Genomic DNA, 24,006 nt, shown 5'->3' with positions numbered 1-24,006 from the left:
AATTCCATCTTTCTTCCTGGTCACTTACAAGGCCCACTAATCAAATTAGCCTTAATTGAATCTATTTTGATGTCATTCATTTGCTTACCGACCGGGCGTTGCATTTCAACATCTCAGTGGAAGAGAATAATTCATCTGTGATCAAGAAGAGAGCCATTTGGGATTTTAGGTGATGCAAAGTACAATAAAAAAGTAAAAAAAAGAAAAAGAAAATACATATAAAGCTTCAACATCTACAGCTGTGTTTTTGTTCCAGCAGGTTAATGCGAAATTAGGTGTGAGCTTTGCTTTGTTTTCTCAGATACTGTGGTGTACTACGTCTGAATTAGCCCGCAGGCCCGTGGGAGCCCCTGCTGGCCAACACAACCACTGTTTGAAACAAGCGGATTCAAGAGGCTCTCCCTAAGGCTAAGGAAAATGGATATTGATCTGGAGCCATGACTAAATGGATTAAATTACAGGCTAGTGTTGGTAGCACGGCAGCAGAGAGAACGCTGTGAGAGGGAGGAGGAGGTAGACTAGAGGTGGAGTGAGAGACAAAAGGGAGGAGGAAAAGGAGAAGCAGGGGGTATTGAAAAAGTCTTCCAAAGTATTTGCCTTGCCAACTGCTTTCTTTCTCTCTGATTCTTTTCATCAATAGCCCACCCAGCAGCCCTGCGCAATCATGCCGTACTCCCCAGCATCATCCTGGTCATTGTGCATTTTTTGAGTCAATTGGCTTTAGACGAATCGACAATCGGGGGGATTATCATTTCCATTCAACCAAGGCTGTTAAGTGGTAAGAATGCCAACTGCATGCTGGGAGCAAAAGAAGATGCATCATTATGAATACAGAACAAGTAAATCTGAGCGGATGTGGCCAGCCCGCAGTTGCAGTCAAACCTTTTTGGTATAAATAGTTAGTCAATCAGCTCCTCCTCTTTAAGACCCTCTTGTTCATGGCCTTGCTGATGGGTCGGGGAGATGCAGAGAATAGCTGTCTGAGTGCCTGTCCTTTGAGCCCTGAGAGTTGATATTCGGGACATTAATGCGCTCACTTGTATGACAGGAATATCAAAGAGTTGAGTGTGAACTGCACTGTAAAAAAAAAGAGAAAGTCAAGTCAACCTACAGGCAGCAAAATACAATAACATAAATTCTGTCTTTAAATGAATCCAACTTTAAATTTCTATTTCTGTTAACTTATTCCAAGTCTTCAGTACATGCACGAACAAATCTTAAAACTTGTAACCTTTAAACATAACCGACTATACTGACTCATCTTTGCCACTGAGTCTGTAGCTGTTAGGCCTTTTTTTTTTTTTGTAACGGACAGCTGAAGACATGAAAGGGGAGAAAGAGGGGGAACGACACGCAGCAAAGGGCCACAGGCCGGAGCCGAACCTGGGCCCGCTGCGCTGAGGAGCAAACCTCCACACATGGGCGCCCGCTCCACCAACTGAGCCATCCGGGCGCCCAAAGAGTCTGTAGCTTTTAGAAGTGGAGCTCCTCTAACTGGTGACTGAAAGCAAGTGAGGACTTCCTGGTTAAAAACGCACTGAAAGACTGTGAAAGCTATGTAAACATTATGTGATACTCTGTTGCAAGTAGGTGGCTGCTGATCTATTAAAGGAGAGGTGCGCATTTTTTTCAGTGAGCTTTCCAAATTCTAGCTTAAGATAATATGACGAGCAGTCTGAGTTAATCAAATCAAGTGGAAGGAGATAGTTACACAAAGAGGGAATGTTGTAAGAAAATAACAGTAACTTTGGAAGACTCTGGGTCAGTGTAACGCTTATCAGCTCAATTTTCTAAGCACAAACGGACATTTGGAAAACCAGAAAAATGGGTTAAAATATCCAAGTTTTCATTTTTTTCCACCTTGACAAATTAAAAAATTTGATCTTTAACCTGTTTTTCCAATTTTCTGTTTTTATTCAGAGGATCAGAAATTGAGAAAATTACAAAATTGCGTCTGAGCTCCACTTATTCAATACTGCAATGGTATTCTCATCCTCTACTTTGCGGAATATGCAGGTCATTATATGGACCAAAAAACCCAAAAACTGATAGACTTTGGGGTCAGAGGTGCTTGCAACTGATGGTTTCGAGTGGGTGGGCGGGGCGTAGCTAGGCGGAACGAGGGAGAACCATTGCAGTATTGAATAATTGGAGCCCAGGCGCAATTTTGTAATTTTCTAAATTTCTGATCCTCTGAATAAAAACAGAAAATTGGAAACAGTTTAAAGATCCAATTTTTAAATTTGTCAAGGCGGGAAAAAAATGAAAAGTTGGATATTGGAACCCATTTTTCTGGTTTTCCAAATGTCCGTTTGTGCTTAGAAAATTGAACTGATAAGCGTTACACTGACCACTCTGGATTAGGGCTGCAAAATCACGATTAATTGCACATTTTACCTCGATAGCGATAAATAAACGATGATTAATCATGTTGTTCTGAATCATCTTTTCTGAAGCCAAAATTTTACAGACGACGGACACAAGTTGCTCAGTTGACTCGGACTCGATGTTTGAGTTATCCTCCATTATGCTTTTCATGTGGCTGACTGGTCCGGGCGAAGTCACATGACTACACACGTGATAGAATGTTTTTAAGGAGAAAGTAGGCCTATCAACAGGAATAAATTATCGTCATGGGAAAAATACGTCGATAACAGCTTCAGAACTGCGATGTCGATACATTTTCGATTAATCGTCCAGCCCTACTTTGGATTCATTTGTCCAACTCAAGCTGCACAAGCCTCAAATCAACCTCCAATAAACTTTGGAATATGTTTTTGTACAGACTAAGGTCTGGGGATTAGAGATCGACCGATACTGTTTTTTCAAGACCGATATCGATTATTAGTAGTTAATAAAACCGGTTTTGGAACTGATATGCATATACAGTGAAAATGAAAAATTAAGACTTTTGGAATGTTACAAAATTCAACACAAAACTTTGTTTAGATGCTTTAAGCAATTGTGTAATAAATTAGAAACGTTCAACATAATACACAGTAACAGATAGTTAGATAGTGTTGTGGGCGGGACATTACGTCAGACTCAGTGGTGAGTGAAACCGAAGCAGAGGGACTGACACAGAGCTGTAGTGGAGCCAAAGTAGTGCACTTTAATTAATTAACTTTATCAGTTATCAGGCAAATAAAACGCTGATACAGATAATCTGCAAACTGCCAAAAAACGGGCAGATAATCGGCCAGGGCCAAGAATCGGCCTGTCCCTACTGGGGATTTTGTCCTCAATCACTTACATTGGAAACATGTTGTATAAGTGTTCTCACTCTGTATGGATGCTACGGGACACCGTACTTGAGGAACTGCACATGCGCAGTAGGTTTCTGGTTCAGGTGCACACCTCCCGCCAAGTTGTAATGTGTAGCCTGTTACTCTGACTGAGTAAGTTCACAAGACAAGTGATGCTAGGTCAACACAGTAACTTTAACTAACAGCATTAGCTTACCTCCGCTCTGTCTGCAGCTCTCCACTCTTGGAACAGCATTTTTCTTTAGGAAAAGGTGCATTGGTATTGGATTTATTCCCCTTTTTGGCTGGCAGTAGTCATTCCCAGTCAAATCCCAGAGGGTCTGCAAGGCGCAGTGTATGGACTGGAGTGTTCTGGAGGATCCATTTGTAGCTGTAGCACAACTTGCCACAACTTCAGCCTCTAAGTATCCAAAGGGGATGTCTACGAAAGCTGCGCAAAGTGTAGCTCAACATTTTGTTCAACATTCAAAAATGCACAATTGAAAATCAAAAAAACTCAACGCTACACTTCCTGTACTCAAAAACAACGAACACCTTTCTCCCCATTCACGTTCCACAGCGCTGTCTTTCGGCAAGTCACCTCCCAAATCTGAGCCTGTCAGTGGCAAAAACAAGCACTTTTAGTGGACGTACTGTACTTCTCATGATCAAGGCTTATTTCCACAAGTCCTGAGCTCTAGTCATAAACACTTTCCTCCACTCCACTTCATTCCCTTCAGGGCAATGCTCCACTTCATGGCTAGATTGAATATTCATAAAGACTCTTCTGATTTCAGATGACACACGGGCATCCGCTTATGCTCGACATATGCATAAAATGTGCATTAACATGGTTTTATTCCTGTCTCACTGATGTGGAGAGTGGATGTTTATAGGACTTTTAATGGAATCCATCCTTTAGAGTGGCCATCAGATTGCATGTAATCTACCAAAGTCTCTTTGAAGATCACAATTTACAACATGCATGACCGACAGCTACCAAAAGTTATCTGATGTGGTGCAAAGCAGTAGAGCAGTTTGGATTGTCTTTGCAGTGCTTTCCCTCCGGTCTGCAAGTATATAAATTGGCAAACACAGCGTGAAGCATATGGCTACTGCCCCCAACAAATTTGTTTCTTTTTTATATGTGGCCTAGAAATTTCCTAAACCATAAAGCCACAGAAGTGTCCTCTGGGAATGTGAGATACAAAGAAATTTGACAGTCCATGGAAGCACATAATCAGTCATCACACATCATTCCAGTGTCTTGGTTCTAATTGCAAAACATGACGACTCTCTAGCTCCATCTGTTGAGACATTTTCATAATTATACACTGTGATTATGGATACAGAACTTACAATCCAGCTAGAGGAGAGTGCTGAATTCTTGCAAGGCATTGTAGACACAAATGTCAGCTGAGATAATGATTCACTAGCAGCCACAGACTCTTATGTAAGAGATGTAATTCTTCAAACATGCTTGACTGAATAAACTAATGAGGGCTGGGTCAACATTCTCATTTGTCTAGTGAAACAGTATTTAAAAGATTGTCCGTTTTCTACAGCTGCTTGTAATATTTAGGGTCTCGAGAGGGTGATGCTCATCCCAGGATGCAGTAGGCAGGGCGCAGAGTTCGCCCTGAACAGGTCACCAGTCTGTCACAAAGCTAACACACTTGAACAGATTCACACCTTCAGGCAGAGTGAACATGTCAAAGTCACTCAGGAAAACATCAGGTGCCAGGGTTGGGTTTAAATCAGGGACCTCTGCTGTCCAGCGACAGTGCTGACCTTAATTACCTAATTTAGGTTTGACAAATAATGGGCCTTGTTTTTAGAATGATTAAGATTGCTTTCTCTTGCAGCATAAGCAAACGTTTCATTCTTTTGAGTGATGTTTTGGCAAGTTTAAAGTGAAAATGATATGTGGGAACATTGTGTGTAACCTTACGCTGTGGGATACTATGACATGTTTCACTACGGTCTTGAATGGAGAAAATAATAGGCAGATAAATCGCTGATGAAAATAATCGTCAACACACACGTTCCACACCTTGTAATTTTGTTGTCATTGCATTAAGTTGCCAACTAAAAGCTTTCATTTCTAAGCCTCAGCTGTTTCACTTTAACAGTGTTCACAAATCAGTGTGTCAGCAGATACACTATATTACCTAATAAAGTTGATGCGCCAAACCTGTAAGAAACCAATTGCCCTACACATCAAGGAGATACAAAGGAACATTAGCATTCATTTGGAGTTGCGTTTCTGGGCACACTATGAATGGAAGTTCTATTTCCTCCTGTTTTGGGTCTATATCCTTGGCGTTCCACTTCCGGGATTGCTCCAGGCTTGCAGGAAATTCCGCCAGATGCTTGCATTTTCCGTTTCCTTCCGCTTTCTTTGTTTTGGAATTTTAAATTCGGTGGATTTATGAGGTATATTGCTGACTCCTCAGATCTCTGCAGAGTAAATTGAGACAGCTAGCTAGACTATCCGTCCAATCTGAGTTTCCTCTCGCACAACTATTTTGCAGTGGCTCTGTACGGAGTTTAGCACCGCCCATGAATATTCTGATTGGTTTAAAGAAATGCCATTAAACCAGAGCACGTTTTCCTCCCATCCCCGATCATTATTTTATTTACTGACATTTCAGATTCGGATCCTGTTCTGAATTTCTTCTTTTTATTTTTATAATAACAATTTTTAGTAACAGCAAGGCTATCACTCACAAATATGTGAAGGATACATTAAACCTTTTATTTTTTGGGGGCTTTTTCCACCTTTAATTTTGACAGGACAGCTAGGTGAGAAAGGGGAGAGAGCGAGAGAGAGAGGAGGATGAGATGCAGGAAATCGTCACAGGTCAGATTCAAACCCTGGACCTCTGCATCGAGGCATAAACCTCTCAGTATATGTGCGCCTGCTCTACCCACTAAGCCAACCCGGCCACAGACCTTATTTCCTAAGCAGAGCTCCAACGTGACTTAAAAATCAGCTGGAATAATTGAAAACACAACTTTAAAAACATTAAATATTTGCAAAAGACTGCAATTTAAAAGAAACAGGTTTCAAATCACTGTTTTATTTCTCCAAGCAATGAAATGAAATAACAAAAACATGTAAAACCTAAAACAAAAGTAAAAATATAGTAACAAATATTGTCATATCAAAACGCGCTCTTTAAATGTGCTTGCTGAACAGTTTGTCAAAGCGAGACGAGATATTTCAAACTTGATACTAACACAAGAGAGAACGTTTAAAAAAAAAAGGTCTTTAAAAACAGGCCTCTGAAATCAATTCTAATGGAGGTGAATAGCAATAAATACCACAATTCTGGCACAAGAAAGTAATTATACAAATATGACATAATTACATCAGGGAAGTCAGGTTTGAGGTTGAAGAGTTTGGACATCTGAAAATTTAAAAAGTCGAAAAATCCAAGTGTCTTCACTAGACAGTATCTGTTCATGGCAACAAAAAGCACAGAAAATCCACCCGGTCTTATCTGTCTGGTCGCATCATGCCCGGCCTGACTGGCATCATCATGGGTCGAGGATGACGCATCATGTGTGGTGGTCCTGGCATCATCTGCATGGGTCCTCCCATCGGCGGCCTCATGCCTCCTAAATGGGACAGTGAAGGGATTCACAGCTTTAGGTATTGATTTATGACAGCAGCTTTATATATATATATATATATATATATATATATATATATATATATATATATATATATATATATATATATATATATATATATATATATATATATATATAAAAAAAAAAGGAGTCACATCCATGAGTCTAAAACTTCACAACTCATTTAGAATAACCTGGTCAAGATTATACTCTTTAATAATCACATATTAAATGGGCCACTGTTGTATGGAAATATCTTCTCTTTTAGTTTTCTGATTCTGTGCAAACTCAGAGTCTTAAAGCTGTAGTGTGTAGTTTCTGTCTCCCCCGTGAGGAATTCTAAGTAATGACAACAAAACTGTCTGCGCATCCATATGATACAAGCCTTCCGTGATCACAATAATAAGCATATTAATTACCGGGTCCACCGGGCATCATTCCATGTGGTGGAGGCCCCATCATGGGCATCATAGGTGGACCGCCCATAGGGGGGGTTGGTAGCATGCCTGGGCGAGGAGGACCACCTGTATTACAAACAGCAAATGTTAGCGTACCAACAACACCATGCACATTTATTAGATCAGATTCACATGCATCACAGTGAATTACGTTGCATTATGACAGCTTCATTTGCATCGACTTCTGAGTAAACTAACTAATTTGAGTTAATCAAATTACTGCAGAGCTGAAAGACGACAGACTCGCCTGGGGGAGGGCCACCAGGGAACGGTGTGGGAGGAATCTTTCCCTGTTGAAAGGCAGCCGCTGTTGGGAGAAAAGCGAAACATTAACACACATTTTGGGGTTTGTAAAGAATTCATTTAAATCAGTTTTCATACGGTACGTATGGAATGCAAACAACGCCACAAAATGCACTGCATGGGGTCTTTTTTTTTGAATTTCTGCATAGAAAAAAACACTACGTGGTCTAAAGCTTATGCTGCAATGTTGCTGTCCACTGCAACATTAAGTGTTTGGGGTAGGGCTCCAAATAAAAAAAATACAGATAAAACTAATATAAAAATAATATACTAAATACTAATACTTTAAATAAAAACTGTCATCTTGCATTTTTTTACATGCTCAAAGGATGTTTAGCCTGCCCTCTTTTGTGGTTGCAAAGGAGAATTTAGTCTGTAAAACAACATGTTCCTTCACAGTGGACAATACTACACTCTAGCACCTCTGATGTGGATTAGCGGTTTGTAATCTTAGAGGGGGCCCAAGTAGGCTGGTGTACATAGAACACTATTTAAGCAAAGAGCTTGGATATCCCACACACATGCATAAGCATGTCTTATGTGGGATTCTTAACAGGCTTTACTCTTAACACCTAGTTTATTTGTTATATCTAATCAGTAGTAAATATGGAAAAGAAACAGCATGCAGTGATTATGAATGTGAATGGTAGACCGTACAATCAAATAAATCATCAGCAATGTTACTAGAGGCCACCTTTGGGTTATAGGACATTAAGACCTTCCGCTGTTCAGGAGAAAAGACAACTTTTGAAAGAGTGGCAGAAAGAATTAAAGAGGCGTAGCAGTTGCTTAGTACTTCTAGAACCCTCAGCCATGTTTTTCAGATAATTGAGCCAATAATTAGCTTACTTGTTTTATCGATCAGGCTCTGAGCCTGCTCCTCCATCCATTTCTGGTAGTAATCCTTCACATTTTCTTTGTGTTTTCGGCCACTGCAGTGGGTCTTCCTTACTGATGGCTGGAACAAAAAAGGTTTGTGGAATTTTACAGGAGCAAAATACAACAAAGATAGATTCTTTAATTCTTTTCAGTAATTTGAACTGATATACACACGCAAGCACAACTTACCGAATCGTGTGTAAGGTAGGTATCACAGTAATCACAGTAAAACCCCTGGGTGGGGAAGGGTTGAAGTTAACACAAAAAATTCAGAGCTGCAGACATGACTTATCCCAAAACTGTATGAGTCACAATATAAAATGAGCTGTAAAACTGAATAGCAAAATAAGTCATTTACACATAATAAAACCTTTTTTTGGTTTTTAAAGATGCAATCTAGAAATACTATTTTGTAAACCTTTTTGTTTGGTCTGTAAAGCTTTTTTTTTCGCCATCATGTTCACATTACAAATGATTCCTTTACAAAAACGTCCTACAGTATAATGTTTTAGTTGTGGAGTCCTGTGGGAATTATAGTATGCATATCGTGCAGATTTGTCCTGCAAGGCAATTCAATATCCTATACGAAATGTTGAGATGTTTAAAACACTTTAGTTTCCTGTTTAGCAGGACTTCTTTACCTTATGCAAGGTAAAAAGAACATTGGTTTGGTTTAGTATCATGCTCTTAATTCTATCAACCTTCTTAGCTGGTAACATCGAGGTTGAGTGAGTCCAGCAAATAGACACAGCCCAAATAAAGCTCACATCGTTCACTGGAAACAAACAGGTCTGTTTCATTAATTTTCTAAGAATATTTTACCGTCGTTCGTTACTTAATATGAATACAAACAATAATGAAGTTCGGTGAAACGTGGAAATCATAGACTAAAACATATAAGACAATTAAAATACGTACTTAGGCATGTTCCCCGGCAATCTCCTTCGAGAGCGCGATTCCGGTGTTCCCAAAAAGTGTTCCGACCAGATATAAGACCTACCGACAGTTAGTTCCACCTGAAATGATGAGTTACCACCGCACGAAAAAATATCTGTAAATAAAATACTGTTTAACTAAAGGGTAACTACCGTTTTTTCCAACTTGCACTCTATTTTGCTATGTCTTTGTGTCTAAGTGACTGATGGGAACAACAATCTTTGACATTGGTCCAGTATAAAGCAAGATCGCTGCAGTCGGCTGCGGCGAAACAAGCTACAATGTAAGTTAATAGGCCAATTGTCCAGCTCGTTTTGCCCTATGGTTTTGCCACTGACAGGCTCAGGTTGATATTCTATGTGTCTGACAACATTAAGGCAAGGATCCCTTCAGAGATATACCTTTAAAACCTCTTTGAGACCTTTCTGTTTAACCAGAAACAGCTCTGAAGTTGCTAGCGCAAACCCATCAAAACCAATTTCGCGGATGTGTTTATGTTTAAAAAAAGGTACCTGTAAATAAAATACTTTAAGTTGTTTTTGTCCCCCAAATTCACATTTTAACAACAAAGCACTAATTGTTAAATTGAGAACATTTTGCTTTAAAGATTTAGAGTCAGTAGGCCTAAATGAAAAATTACAATGATCCTAGTCAGATTTTGTTTAGATTAAAATCATTAAAAAAGATCTTGCCCACTCTACGTATACCCTACCTTTTTATTTTTTATTTTTTAGCAGTTTTACCTATTGCTAAATACGATTGAAGCAAAGCATAGCAAGTATCTTAGAATAAGTATCCTATAATTTGTAAAAGTAGCCTCAAAATACAAATATTTAGGTCTATTACAAGTCAAATTCATGCATCCAAATTCATGCATCCATCATTATACTTATACTTATACTATACTTACGTACAGAAGTATTATCTGCTAAATGTAGCTACTCAAAGTAAAAAATAATAAAGTAGGCATCATAATGGCCCAATGTCAGACTGCTATATCTATTGTATTGCTATGTAAGCAGCATTTTGATGTTGTAGCTGGTCAAGGTGAAGTTATTTTGATTCACGACTTTACATACTGTTTGAAAATATTTTATAAGATCATCATAAAACTCATCCACCGTTCAAAGTAATATGTCAAATAAATGTAGTCGTGTACAAAGTACAATATCCACCCTTAAAATGTAATGGAGTACAGTGGTGGACTGAGGCTGTCTGAGACCAACATTCTTAAGTGTTATGATGGTCTGTCTCTCTCCCATTGTTAATTGCCTTTTTCCTGCCATTTTTATAGCAACACACTACTTTTTGCATTACAATACTGTTTATATAATGCTCACGAGGGTACGGTACCACAGTGTTCCAACAATACTTTTATACAAACAGAGGGGGTTGTAAGTAATCCAGACAAGTTGGAACACCTGTGGGAATTGGTAGCACCAACTTTCAAAGCTTGATCAACCTCCATTGCTGCAGAACAGCTTTATGTTGTTAACATTTCTTTTTCCCTGAAAAAGGCCATTTTGTAAAATTCTGAAATGTACATTATTTTTCAGTTTTGGGTAACCTTACTTTTTTTTAACCTCAGGCAGTTCACCACTTAACCTTTGTACCATTTCAAGCTATTCATTGGACTTGAACTGCTAAAATTTCAATAAAAACTAGAAAAATTGCGGTGTTCTAAAACTTTTGACCAGTAGTGTAAATCTGTAAACATTGAGTTTATTTCAACCAAAACGAGAGTTGTGATGGTTGGAAAAGTGGAATGACAGGGCGGCCTCTAGCTCACCCAGTAAGAGCATTCGCCCCATGTTGGCTGAGTTCTGCAGCGGCGCAGGGTTCGAATTCGACCTGCTGCCCTTTGCTGTGTGTCATTCCCCCTCTCTCTCCCCCTTTCATATCTATCCACTTTCAAAAATAAAGGGAAAAATAATCTTTAAAAAAAAGAAAAGTGGAATGATGACACAAAACGGCTTTTCATAGTTTTGCTTCTGTTGACTTTGAATGAAGTGTATTTTACGATGCCCAAATTACTCTTTATTTACATGGTGTCTGGTGGGTTTAGTGAATGCAATTTCGCGGATGTTTTTATGTTTAAAAAAAGGATCTTACTCTTCAACAGAAAGGTTGACTTAGAAATAATTTCCATAATGTTGTCAGACACTTAGAATATTAATCTGAGCCTGTCAGTGGCAAAACGATCACTTTAAAGGTGCTGTAGGTAGCTTTGCGAAGATCCAGGACTTAGCCAAAAAAATTAAACATCAACAACTTCTCGGTCCCTCCCCCCTTTCTGCTGAAGCCCAAAACAGTCTCCTAAACCCCTCCCCCCCACAAGGGAGAATGAATGTGTGTGCATAAGCAGTGATTGACACGCAGTTAGACCCCCCCTCCCCGAACCTGATTGGTGCATCTGAACAGGGAGCTGTAGATTTTTGTAAATGGCACTACAGGCTGTAGGTGGTGCCAGAAGAGCCGGATTTCTTTTTTAAATGACCTGCTTCATGTAGTTCTACTCAAACATAGGGTCAGTTTCAGCAAATATGACAGAAAGTTAGTTTTATAAGTCTTACCTACTGCACCTTTAATGGTGCATTCATAATTTTTGTCAAACTGCCAAGATGGACAAGAGCGAGTCATATGTTTGTGATAGTATGTTCCCACCTTTCATGCTGCGTTGAGAAATTGTGCAAATGTATGTGTCGCTAAACTTTATGTAATTATAATGGCTTTAACTGACCCCACACAGAGTGACGCAAGTTACACTTCTTGCTTTTGGAAACATTGGAACAAATGTCTGTATGGGTTTTAATCATTTTGATCTTGTGAAATTAAATTTGACATACTTTTTTGTTTTGTCTGTTGTTGTGTTCTAGATATTTTTATACTGATATGGACCTGTGTGTCTGAAATAAAGTTGAATTGAATTTAACATTTTTGTTGATGTAATATTTCAGTTTTATAAATATGTTATTGTCTGTTGCAGCACTTTGCTATATTGTTTATTTCATTTTTAATATTTGTATGTATGCACCAATCACCAAGGTAAATACATTTAAGTGTTATTTACTTGGAAATAAATCCTATTCTGATTCTGATTGATAAACCAATGAAAAGGTGGCTGCAAATAGCAACAGATGACGTCGACGCCCACTATGTGATTGGCGAAGGTGACGCGCGGGCTGTTGCAACGTCAAACATCGTCCCCCTAGTTGTGCCATGCGCAGTGACGGTTGTTATTGTTGAGCTGGTTGTTATGGCTGGACAAGGCCTCGGACTAAACTGAAAGAGGTCCCCCCCCCTCGCACCACCCCGTCTCCGCTACGGGACACCCGCCACCCCATGGAGGGCACGGACATGGACGTGGACGCGGAGCTCATGCAGAAGTTCAGCTGCATGGGCACCACGGACAAGGACGTCCTCATTTCGGAGTTCCAGAGGCTGTTGGGCTTTCAGCTAAACCCAGCCGGCTGCGCCTTCTTCCTGGACATGACCAACTGGTGAGTACGGGGATACGAGGGCCTGATCTCGGACAGCAACATGACGCTAACCTAGCAGTATAATTAGCTAGCTAGTTAGCTTACGTTAAAATGCTATAAAAATGGAGGTAGACACACACGGTGCTAAGTTAATGTTCAAACCCGAGAAGATCATTTCATCATTCCTTCACGGGAAATGGGAAAACGGGAAGTTAAGTTGTAGCTAGTTAACTAGCTACTAACGATCGTTTCGGGGACAAGCGGAAGTGAAACGGTAAAGTTTGCCCCAACTGTGAGTTATTATAAGGTGAAATAACTGGAAAAGCAAAGAGCAAGCTGGCTGACTAACTGGCTAATTTAAGTACAGGGAACTCTCAGTGTACATTATCTGCCATATTGCATAATAGTGTCCAGAGCCAGTTAAATCGTGCTCTTCGGGAAGCTACAACTCGAGGCAGAGCCAGCCACTTCACGTCTGATGACGTAACCAGTCGTGATCTGAACGGTTGACAACAAGTGGTCTTTGATCAGTTGATACCAAGCTTTTAGTTAATCAGTGGTCGATGGCCTTGGTCACGTCTTGTTTGTTAACAAGAAATGGGAAAAGGTAAAAAATTAGCTAGATAATGAATTAGAAAATGTCTGTTTTTGAATAATAGATTTGGCATATAGAATAATGAAATCAGATATTCAAGAGCACCATTATCTGGATTATCATAGAAACCGATAATATCTCTAAGGTTAAAAGAGTAGACAGAGTTAGTGGGTTCAAAAAAAGCAAGACTCCAACCTGTTCAAAGTCTTAGAAAAAGGTGAGAAATTGTTTCAATATTCTGTTTACAAAATGTACAGTAAGTGTATTGTTTTGTTCAGGTTCATTTTGGAGTCTGGAATGATGACATCATCACGTGACAGTTGTTGAGTATTTGTGATACTACTGAAACTAGTTAAATAGTGCTGTTTAGATTTATTTTAATCCAGAGCAGCAATACATTAGCAATTGTCCTACTTGAGCACTTTTTTTTTTACAGGATCAGGGTTTCCCCCAAGACATTTTAAGTTGGAAAATCACCTAGATCCTGATGCATATGTCTCATGATCAGTTAGTTAGCAGATGACACAATAGTCACTTTCATTACAGGTTTTCAACAAATTTTACATGTACATATCAGTTTAATAATCATGGTACGTACCATTCAGCCTATAGAAACAGTTGTACGTTATGTTTTCTGTGGTTCTGGAGGAACTTTGTCAAATCTGAGAAAATAACCCCCGATGATGTCAGTGATGAACCTGCACCTCTCTCTCAAATTAATTTTTATTTTTCACACAACTACGTGTCACTTTTGTGCGTACAGTGCCTATGAGTAGATATTGACCCACAGGTCTCCATCTGAACAATTATTGCGTCTTGCCACTAATTTTATGTTGATCAATCGCTCAATCACTTCAGCTTTAGTCTAAAACGCTTCACATTCAAATAGAAAAAAATGTGTGAATAAAACAGAGCAGAAATATTCAGTGTCCCAGGAGTTGCTCTGTTGTTAACAGTTTTTTCTTTAGATGTTTTGCTTCAAAAGAGACTAATGAATTGTAATTGAGCTATCTAATCTATGTGAATTCTGTTTTAGGATTGGTTGTCTTTGTAATTGTCAGATTGGTGGACTGTCACATTTAATGATATAGTTTGTGAGGCAGCAGATTACGAAGACTGTCTGTCACCTGGACTCCTTGACTGAGCAAGTTTTTAATAATAAAAAATATATATATGTATGTATGTATGTATATGTATATATGTATGTTAGAGATGTTCCGATACCAGTATCTGTATCGGCTCCGATACTGCCTAAAACGCTGGTATCGGTATCGGGAAGTACTGGAGTTTATGCACCGATCCCATACCACGTAATAAAGCCCATAAGAAAATCTACGTTAAAGCAGTTTATTTATGTTCTTTTTCCGTTATAACTGTCTGTCAAACTGGATAATAAAAGAAAGTTCTGTGGCATTAATTGTTTGTATTTGTTTAACCTGAGCCAGACAGACAACAAAGAAATAATATCACAGCCATGCAGGTAGTATACAATTGTTAAAACAGATCGGATCAGTACTCTGTATCGGCCGATCTGCAAGTTCAGGTATCAGAATCAGTATCTGGAAGCAAAAAATGGTATCGGACCAACTCTAATATATATTATTCTGTATTCAGAACAAGTATTCTAAAGAAACTAAAATGTTCACACAAAGAATACCTTGACTGTTGGTTTTCTTGATGTCATCTTATATTCATAAAGTACCTTGTGGCCAGGGTCACATGTGTGATGCAGACCTCTGTTAATACCATGCCCTTCCTCGTGTGTTACAGGAACCTGCAGGCTGCTATTGGTGCATATTATGACTTTGAAAGTCCCAACGTCAACACGCCATCCATGTCCTTTGTTGAAGATGTGACAATTGGGGAAGGAGAGTCTGTTCCTCCAGATACACCGTTCACAAAGACCTGGAGAATACAAAACACAGGTGTGGAGCATGGCACTGCATTCCCATTTTCATCTTACACAGTATAAGTAAAGTTTACGAATCTGTATGTACTATGCACCAGAGCAAATGTCAGTGACATTGGACATCGTGGTTTTGAACTGTGATTTGACTGCACGCACCTTTTGTGTACTATAGGTGCAGAGTCGTGGCCACCTGGGGTTTGTCTCAAATACATTGGTGGGGATCAGTTTGGGCATGTAAACACAGTTCTGGTGAAGTCCCTAGACCCCCAGGAAATATCAGATGTGAGTGTGCAGATGCGAAGTCCCACAGCTCCAGGCATGTACCAGGGCCAGTGGAGGATGTGTACAGCCACCGGATTATTCTATGGAGGTACGAAATTGATTTTAAGACGTTTCTATTTTTATTATTTGTTTCTAATGAGACAATATATTGGGGCTGCAACTAACATTTATTTTATTTTTCTATTAATGTCAACTTCTGTTAGTTACAATTTCATCAAATGTATCTGAGCCCAAGTCTTTAAATTGCTGGTTTTGTCTGACCAACCACACCAAAACATGCAATTAACAATGATACACTGAAACAAAGAGGAAATCAGCAAATTGGTTGGTTGGCTCAGTCACATAGTCACCCCCCTTCGCCTTTTAAAATCCATGTTTGTGAATGCTTGTTTTCTCCACAGATGTGATCTGGGTAATTCTTAGTGTAGAAGTTGGAGGTCTCCTCGGCGTGACCCAGCAGCTGTCCTCCTTCGAGACAGAATTCAATACCCAACCCCAGCGCAATGTGCAGGGAGACTTCAACCCCTTTGCCTCGCCACAGAAGAACAAGCACGACGCCACTGACAACAGCTTCACAGATCCTGGCGGGGCGTGGGAACGCACGCAAGAGCCAATCCAGCAAGATCAAAATGGACAGTCTCATAATGCTGTAAATAGGGCGTCAAATGGTCTCCAAGCCAATCTTTCTGTGGTGACTTATGGTCAGGTATGTATGAATCAAATTTAGGGTTTCACACTTCACAAAGCTACTACCACTTACGAACCTGCATCACTGCATTCACTGCATTCATGACGTTAGCTCATATAAGGAGCCTTTCTGATTTATTGTGTGTTTGTGCATGTGCAGTTTTCATGAAACCTACATTATGTCAGTGGGACATGCTTCCATCTACAGTATTTAGTTGCTCCCCTGGTGTGGTATGTTAAGTGCTTCTTTAAATCTTATAGTTGTTGTTAACATTATCCTGTTTAAATTGGTCTAAAATAAAAACCACTACAGCTAGAGCGTTCATTCTTCGTGCAGCAGAAAGCACAGGCTTCTGTCTTTAGCGCCATTACGTTGCACGTTAGGTGACGTCCGATCCAAAACAGGCTGGCAACTAGCGGTGGCGACAGAGTATTTCCCCGTAATGGCTGCAGGAGATCATTGTTAACGATCGTGTATAAAACAACGTAAAATTAAAACCATAACAGCTAGAGCATTCATTCTTCTTTTTTTTTTTTTCAGCAGAAAGCTAAGGCTTCAGTCTTTCCCATCATCACGTTGTACGCTCGTGATGACATCATCAAGTTTTATGCAAAACCGCAGGCGAATCATCTCTATTGTAGAGGAAACTATCAAAATGCCTTTACACTATGCTCATGAAAATGAGTATATTGGTATAGGTATATATCGGTACCGGTATCACAAATTTAATTTAGTCAAATTTGATGAAAACACAATTTTTTTAAAATTGTTTTTATATATGACAATCTCAATACTTTTATTAATTATTATGTTTTATTGACTTGCATACCCTTGTAGCTTAGGTTGTACTGATTTTAGGAATATGAAGCTTTTTAAGATACTCCCAAGAAATGACATCACAGTAAGCAAAAATACCAATGTAGGCACTGGCAGGCCATTTCTATTGCAGAGTTCGAAGGGTTGTTGGATTGATTTGGTTGATGTGCACATGTTTGAACTTTCATTTGTTTTTCACATACTCTATTTTTTCATGGACCAAAGTGTTGGTCAAGGAAAGCACAAGAGGCTGGCCATTCATACGTCCCAGTTTTCACAGCAGCTTGGTCGTCAGCTCTTAAGACATCAGGTTCTGGACAGTTTGGGGTGTTTCAGAGTTTAAGTTCTGGCAATAAAATGTTGTAATAAGGTTTAACTGAAGGAGTAAAAACATTAGTCAGTAAAAACATTCAGTTGTGTGCACATCGTTGCTCACCCTTCCCGGCCGACGGTCATCTGTCAGCGGGTGGGAAGGGTGAGCAACGATGGTCACACCCAGGCTGGGCTAGTATTTAGTGAACAGTACAAATGCACAACAACGCAGTCAAATTAAGGATCATGTCCTAATGGGTTATGGTTAGCAATATTGTACCTTGGCACAGTTAACATAGGGGGTCATGTTTCTAATATTGTTCCACTACTACCCCCCTTAAAATGTAACGCAGTGACTTTTACTCAGAGTACATTGTAACTGACCTACGTTTTAGTTGATATTCAAGTAAATTTATACTCAAGTATTTTTATTTGAGTATAATTTCTTTAAAGTAGCAGTACTTTTACTTATGTACAGTCTTCTTGTACTCTTTCCACCTCTGCTGACTTGTTATCCAGGGCCACCAAGAAAAGGTCCAAATTTCTACTTTTCTAACAACGTATGCCATGTTCACACTACGAGCGTCAAAAGCTACAAAATGGCCAAGCTTGGCCAGCTACACTGTCGCAGAGTCGCCGTTGAAGTGTTCTTCAAGAGCTCATTTCGTTTCACATTTCGCTGCTCTATTGCATCCCCGTGTGCACCGCATTACACAGAAAGCTAGCATAGCGTCAGCTAATTTAGCTAAATAACACAGTAGCACAGCTAGCCCTCTGCGTTTAAAAAAAAAAACACATCAGTGGTTGGCACTTCACCGCATCATTGGAGCACTGAAGAAAGTTGAGGACAGCTCAGCATTGATATGTAGTGCGTCATGCCCAAGTGTTGGGCGTCAGTATGTAGCTTCATGTCACCGACTTCCTTTGAAAATGACTTGTAACCTGTTGTGTCATAGTGTGAACACCGCATTCGTTTTAGATGATCTACCTCAAAAACTAATGATCAACTTCCAGGGAGCCCCAGCCGCACTTTGAGATTAATATATATCCTCTATATTACAATAGCTTTTCCTTTGGCTGCACGCTCAGGCCAAATTTAACATTCTTTGCCCCACTGGTGGTACCTTAGCAAAGGGTCTCATTCATCCCACTGTTTAGTTTTCTGGTGTATAATGATCATTACAGCCTACTGAGGTGGCCGCTGTGGCTTTCAGTTTTGTTAAAATTGATATCAAAGAGGATAATAATGTCAAAGATCAACTGTGACTAAGGGTACAGTTGTAAGTATTTTACTGCCCTCGCGTGAGTATTGCTATGAGTTTGTGAATTGCTTACAATTACAAATTCATTGTGACACACGTCAAGGAAAATCTATAGCTTCTTTAAACCAAGTTTATGGTTTCCGTTGAGGAAAAGTCCATCATCACTGCATCTACCTGTAAGTGTAACAACTCAACTGAATCTCTCAGGACACATTATTGCATGTAGTAGTATCACCTCATGCAGTAGCGCTTTTTGGCACGGGCAAAGCAGGCAGCTGCCCCTGGCGGCATATTTTCATGACACACGGGGGGCGGCACGAGCACTTAAAAAAAATCCCTGAATCGGTTTTCTACTGTGTTATCTATCATTTCACCGTGTGGGGAATTGGCAAATTGGCGCCCCTGCTTGCTGAGAAGGTACCGTGCACACTGCACAGAGAAGCTGTGAGAAGGGGAAAAGGGAGGGGGGAGCGGGGGACAGTTGACCTCTGGGTCGAACGGGTTGCTGGGCATAGGCGCCGATACCGATACCCACGAACCTGATCGCGGTTATGTGTCAGTTAAACTTTTCATCTCCAATCCTATCCCGAGTTGAAAAACTTTACGGCTTTATTATCGAGTTGATAGGCAGGTGTGTTCATGTCGGCCATCTGAATGCAAACATTTTTTTGACTACTTTTTTTTTTTTTTAAAGGGCGTGCGCCCGTGAGCACCCACGGAGGAAAACATAAATCGGTGCCTATGTTGCTTGGTCTCCCAAAATGAACGATCCGGACAAGGGGGTGGTACGGGGGATGATAAGGATCTATCGGAGATCTACCCCAACTTTTGGACTGCTCTGAGGATTGCACTTACTCTGCTAGTCACTGTGGCTCAATCAAGTCAAGTTGATCAAGTCATACCTGATCGGTCAACCATGTCCCAGGAACGGCTCAATGGCCTTTCCGTCAGTATCAATCACTCAATAGGGGAGCAGATTTCATACGATGAAATCAGTGATGATTTTGCATCAAGGAAGGCCAGAAAGGTCAGGTTTTAGTTGTAGTTTGTGTTTTCTGTTCTTAGTGCTATAGTGTAATAATTAGATTCTCTTTAGTGCGCTTTCACATTTGTGTGATGAAGGATTTGTGCTATTTAGAATATTTATTCTATATTTTATTTGCATATTATTCTTAATATTTTATATTATTGTTGCTCTCTGCTCTTGTTAAATTTTTTTTTATATATCTGATTGTATTTTTGGCAAATTTATATATTATTATTATAACAACATAAGTGAAAGAGAAAATTATATTTCTCAGTTGCACAAATCCTTCATTAAAACATTTGAAAAGCACACTTAAGAGAATCCAGTTATTTAACTATTGCAATTACAACAGGAAACACTTTTTAAGGCGCACAATCTCTACCGCCAACATTTTCAAAAGACAATGAACACAATTCTGCACAAAATATGACAGTATGAGTTATCAGAACTTAAAATAAATATACACTATAATACAGTAATATAGTAGTATAGCAATTTTGTGTGGGTTTTTTTTGGCGGGGGGGGGCGCTCGAACGGTGTCTCGCCCAGGGTGTAATTCAATGTACAACCGCCACTGACCTCATGCCTGTCATCGCTGAGCCTTTTATTCACAGTTTCAGCTCATAGCCTTTCCCGGGTGGCTAAACTGGAGTATCGAGAACCACTTAGCTTTGTCATCCCGTCGGGGCATTTAAATGAGACAGTGATTTAAAAGGCCAATAACTGAGCTGCTTCCTACAGGTAATGCAGGTTTTGTTACTGCCCCGAAACTGATGGTCACAGCAGACAGTGGTGCAGCTCCTGCATATACAGTACATACCACACTAAAGTTTTTCACATGTAGCTCCTGTTTCCATGTGTCTCCTGGTTTCTAATATTTTACTTTCATCTTCACATATATACTCACTTTCATTCTGTATGAACTACTCTAATACCCTTTCTGTCATTTTTTCCCCAGGGTATTCATGGACCGTATCCATTTGGACAGAGCTAGAATGACAAAGAGCCCCTCCCCACATCACACCATGGTGGATGATGAGATTAACACCCTGGCAGTCCTTAAATGCAGAGGAGTCGGACAGGGGGGACGGAGGAACTGTTGTTTTATATTGACTCGTGACAACCTTCTCCTCTACCCTGTGGTCCTTTCCACAGAAACACAAACTACAGTGAGGGGATGGATTACATCCGCTACAGTGAAACATCCCACCTGACATCAACACCCGGATTCGCATGTGTGAATGCTTCATTTAAGAGTGCTATAAAACATTACAAATAGATACACACGGCTATTTTTATTTCCACTGTAAAACACGCCTAATTAAAGGGAAAATCAACCCCTGAACAACCTACATACAATTTAGTATTCCCATGGACAAATGAATACTTTGTTTCAGGGTTCCTACACAGGTCTGGACATTTTTTGGAAAATTGCTGCGAATAGTCCAAAATTAATGTCATCATTGATAATTGTGAGGCCTTGAAAAGTTTCCAATCTGGTATTATTTCAAACAGCTTGGGAGCTATTAAAAATAAAAATAAAAAAATGTGCTTAAAAATACTATTGAGAACATATGATGGACTGTCATGTTTCAAGTATTTTTGTGGAGAATAGTTGGATTTATGCCTGAGAGGACTAATAGTTACCACCGATATTTGTTTTTATATTACATTTTACTCAAAAGTTACTGTTGTAAACAGTGTTCCCCTTTTTGGGCTAAAAGTAAGCAGTTTTTCACCCTCCTTGAACCCTCCCAGGTTGCTGAGGCAGTTCAAATAACACGTGGCCGTGAAAAAAGTATATATATATTTTTTATACTGGCACAAAGACATTAACAACACTAACAAAAAATACATAACACTTGTTGGACCATTTCTTACATTACTCACTGTCGGTAACTGAAAAACATCTTTGACACAACATTTGAAATGAAGTAACACAATTACATTGCTCTCAGGAGTCCACCATCTGTGTAATTACAGTAAAAAAAAATTTTTTTATCACGTCTGAAAGAAGTATTGGCTTCCAAACACTGATCGGACACATATTGAACACCACATGTTCACATTCAAAGATATTCAAAGATTGGGCAAATATCCTCCATTTCCTCTTTTGCAAAGACAATATGGACCATGCCTGTTTAGGAACCCTGTCTCTCCCAAAGATAAAATCCAGGGAACCACGACACTAATCTGTTCTGTCTGCAGGTTTCCCACTTCAGACTGTATTGTGTGCGTGTGTGTGTGTGTGTGCGCGCATGCGTTTTAGGGTAGGTTTTCGCTTTAAATGGATGCTGAAGCGCAAAAGGATGCAAGTGAGTTTACGCAAGTGAGCTGTGAGGAAGGGTTTAAAAAAAAAAGCCATCTAAATCGATTTCGCCTGGTGAGGGACTGCAGTTCTGAGTCCATGTCCTGTGTGTGTGTGTGTGTGTGTGTGTGCGTGTGTGTGCGCGCCTGTTAAGGTTGCATGTATGTTATGGTTTCTCTTTGGATTTAACTGACATAAAAATGGTGTATACTACTTGGGCAAAGGATGACATGTCTATTCACATACAGATCGATATGGAGAGAGCTTCACTGGCCGTGTACCTCTGAAGTAGTTGTTGAGGGATTCGGCACCGTTTGGATGAACTGACTCATTAACTGACCTTATTATTTATTTGATGTCTTGTTGTGCACTGCGGATGCAAAAAGTCCCATGTATAGCCAGCAGGTGGTGCTAAAAATCAGATTTCTTCAACTCCACATCATGCTAAGTACATAGTAAAGAAAAAATGATTGTAGTCTGAGACTATTTGAATATGAAAATTAATGGTTTGCATCAGCTTTATTGGCACTGATATTCTGTTACTGCTATTTGCACAACACTGTCCACCACTTCTGAGGAGGAAACGTGAAATTATTTTTGGCTTTTTGTGGATTGTGATACCAGCATTTTCCAGAAGGTTCTGTTGGGTTTTTTTGCTTATCCGCTCTCCCCTAAAGGCCTATGTTCTTCACAGCTTTAAAGTTTGTTTTCAAAGTGTTAACCACAAAGTTTTAAAAGTTAGTTTCATCACTGCACCGGTGATGTCTGACTTTGAAAATGAAGATTGGTTGATGTTTACATTGATCACACATTTAGGTTTTACATGCCTGGAAATGAGTTATACAGGCTGTCTACTATCACACCTGAATTTTTACTTCAGCTTTGTTATGTTCATTATGTCAGACAGTGCATTTCATCATGTAGTTTGGGCTTAAAAAGAAAATGGGGAAAAGTTGTTGACTCCACGATGGTGTTCCAATTTTTTCTAGGAGGATATTTTAATTTATCAAACTTGTTGTAGTTTTGATCATCTAAATGTTATTCATCATGATCTTTAGAGTTGATTGCTTCTATGATCATGTGTACCCTGTTTGTACAATTCACCAGCATTCTGTGTTGCATTCGCTGCTGTATTTGTATTGAGTCAACTGATAGTCCTCCTCCCAAACAGTATACACTGTTCTGCGTTTGCCTCTTTTAGTCATGTCAGTCTTTTTTTTTTTGTGTGTGTGTGTGCTTCCTTCCTTCTTGTGAGCTTGCTTGTGAGTGTTTTGGTTTGTGAGAGAGACAGATGGTGAGAAATCTGAATATTGCTGGATTAATTCTCTAGTTTTAGTTTGTGACTATGTACGGATTTGAGATGGGAGGTATGGTGAGTGGATGAGATGAACGTTTACATAGTCCTTAAATAGCACATTTATCTGAAGAGAAACTGTCAAAATAAAGCTCCCCCCCCCTGTATCTATAATTAAGCATTTGTATGATTAAATTAACACTGAAACAATGAGTATGAGTATGTTTTGCTTCCTCTGCCATTTAAACTTTGAATGACTCCCTTCTCAGCCAATACACTCCAACTGTAAAGCTGCAGTGCCAGCAATTTCAGTCCATCCTGTGCTACCTAGTGAAATGTCTTGACAAATCTTGGATGGATTGCTGAAATTAATTTTGTACAGATATTATTGGTGCCTAAAGGATGAATCTTAATGACTTTTCTTCTATAGCGCCACTGTGAGGATGATGTTTGTCGTTTTTGTGAAATGTCTCATTTCCATGAAATTTGTTAGATATTGATGGTGGCCAGGTTATCAATTTGTTCATACTAATGGCATCCCCCCAGTCTCTGCTGTATTGTTTAGTGCTGATTA

General features: G+C 39.5%; 2 protein-coding genes across 2 annotated transcripts; one reads left to right on the top strand and one right to left on the bottom strand.

Annotated features, from left to right (window-relative positions):
- Positions 1–6,308: 6,308 nt before the first annotated feature.
- On the bottom strand, positions 6,309–9,532 carry snrpc (small nuclear ribonucleoprotein polypeptide C). The gene is made up of 6 exons (XM_039796324.1): positions 9,443–9,532; positions 8,714–8,756; positions 8,495–8,603; positions 7,590–7,649; positions 7,304–7,408; positions 6,309–6,869 (listed from the first exon to the last, which is right to left on the bottom strand). The coding sequence occupies exons 1-6, from the start codon at positions 9,448–9,450 to the stop codon at positions 6,748–6,750; spliced, it is 447 nt and encodes a 148-aa protein (XP_039652258.1). The 5' UTR covers positions 9,451–9,532; the 3' UTR covers positions 6,309–6,747.
- A 3,126-nt stretch (positions 9,533–12,658) lies between these two features.
- ilrun (inflammation and lipid regulator with UBA-like and NBR1-like domains) lies at positions 12,659–23,645 on the top strand. Its single transcript, XM_039798391.1, has 5 exons — positions 12,659–12,960; positions 15,305–15,459; positions 15,616–15,813; positions 16,127–16,431; positions 20,789–23,645. The coding sequence occupies exons 1-5, from the start codon at positions 12,803–12,805 to the stop codon at positions 20,822–20,824; spliced, it is 852 nt and encodes a 283-aa protein (XP_039654325.1). The 5' UTR covers positions 12,659–12,802; the 3' UTR covers positions 20,825–23,645.
- Positions 23,646–24,006: the final 361 nt, after the last annotated feature.

The sequence above is a fragment of the Perca fluviatilis genome, chromosome 4 (genome assembly GCF_010015445.1).
Source record: "Perca fluviatilis chromosome 4, GENO_Pfluv_1.0, whole genome shotgun sequence".
Classification (NCBI taxonomy): domain Eukaryota; kingdom Metazoa; phylum Chordata; class Actinopteri; order Perciformes; family Percidae; genus Perca; species Perca fluviatilis.
Note: the sequence above shows the minus strand (reverse complement) of the source record. Positions and strands in the feature narration are given on the sequence as shown.

Excerpts from the sequence above, each read along its gene's own strand:
- snrpc (XM_039796324.1), bottom strand. Across the intron at positions 7,409-7,589 it reads CCCTGGTGGCCCTCCCCCAG|GTGGTCCTCCTCGCCCAGGC; the intron begins GCGAGTCTGTCG and ends TTTGTAATACAG. Across the intron at positions 6,870-7,303 it reads AATGATGCCCGGTGGACCCG|GAGGCATGAGGCCGCCGATG; the intron begins GTAATTAATATG and ends TGTCCCATTTAG.
- ilrun (XM_039798391.1), top strand. The coding sequence starts at position 12,803 with ATGGAGGGCACGGACATGGACGTGGACGCGGAGCTCATGCAGAAGTTC. Across the intron at positions 15,460-15,615 it reads CTGGAGAATACAAAACACAG|GTGCAGAGTCGTGGCCACCT; the intron begins GTGTGGAGCATG and ends TGTGTACTATAG. Across the intron at positions 15,814-16,126 it reads CACCGGATTATTCTATGGAG|ATGTGATCTGGGTAATTCTT; the intron begins GTACGAAATTGA and ends TTTTCTCCACAG.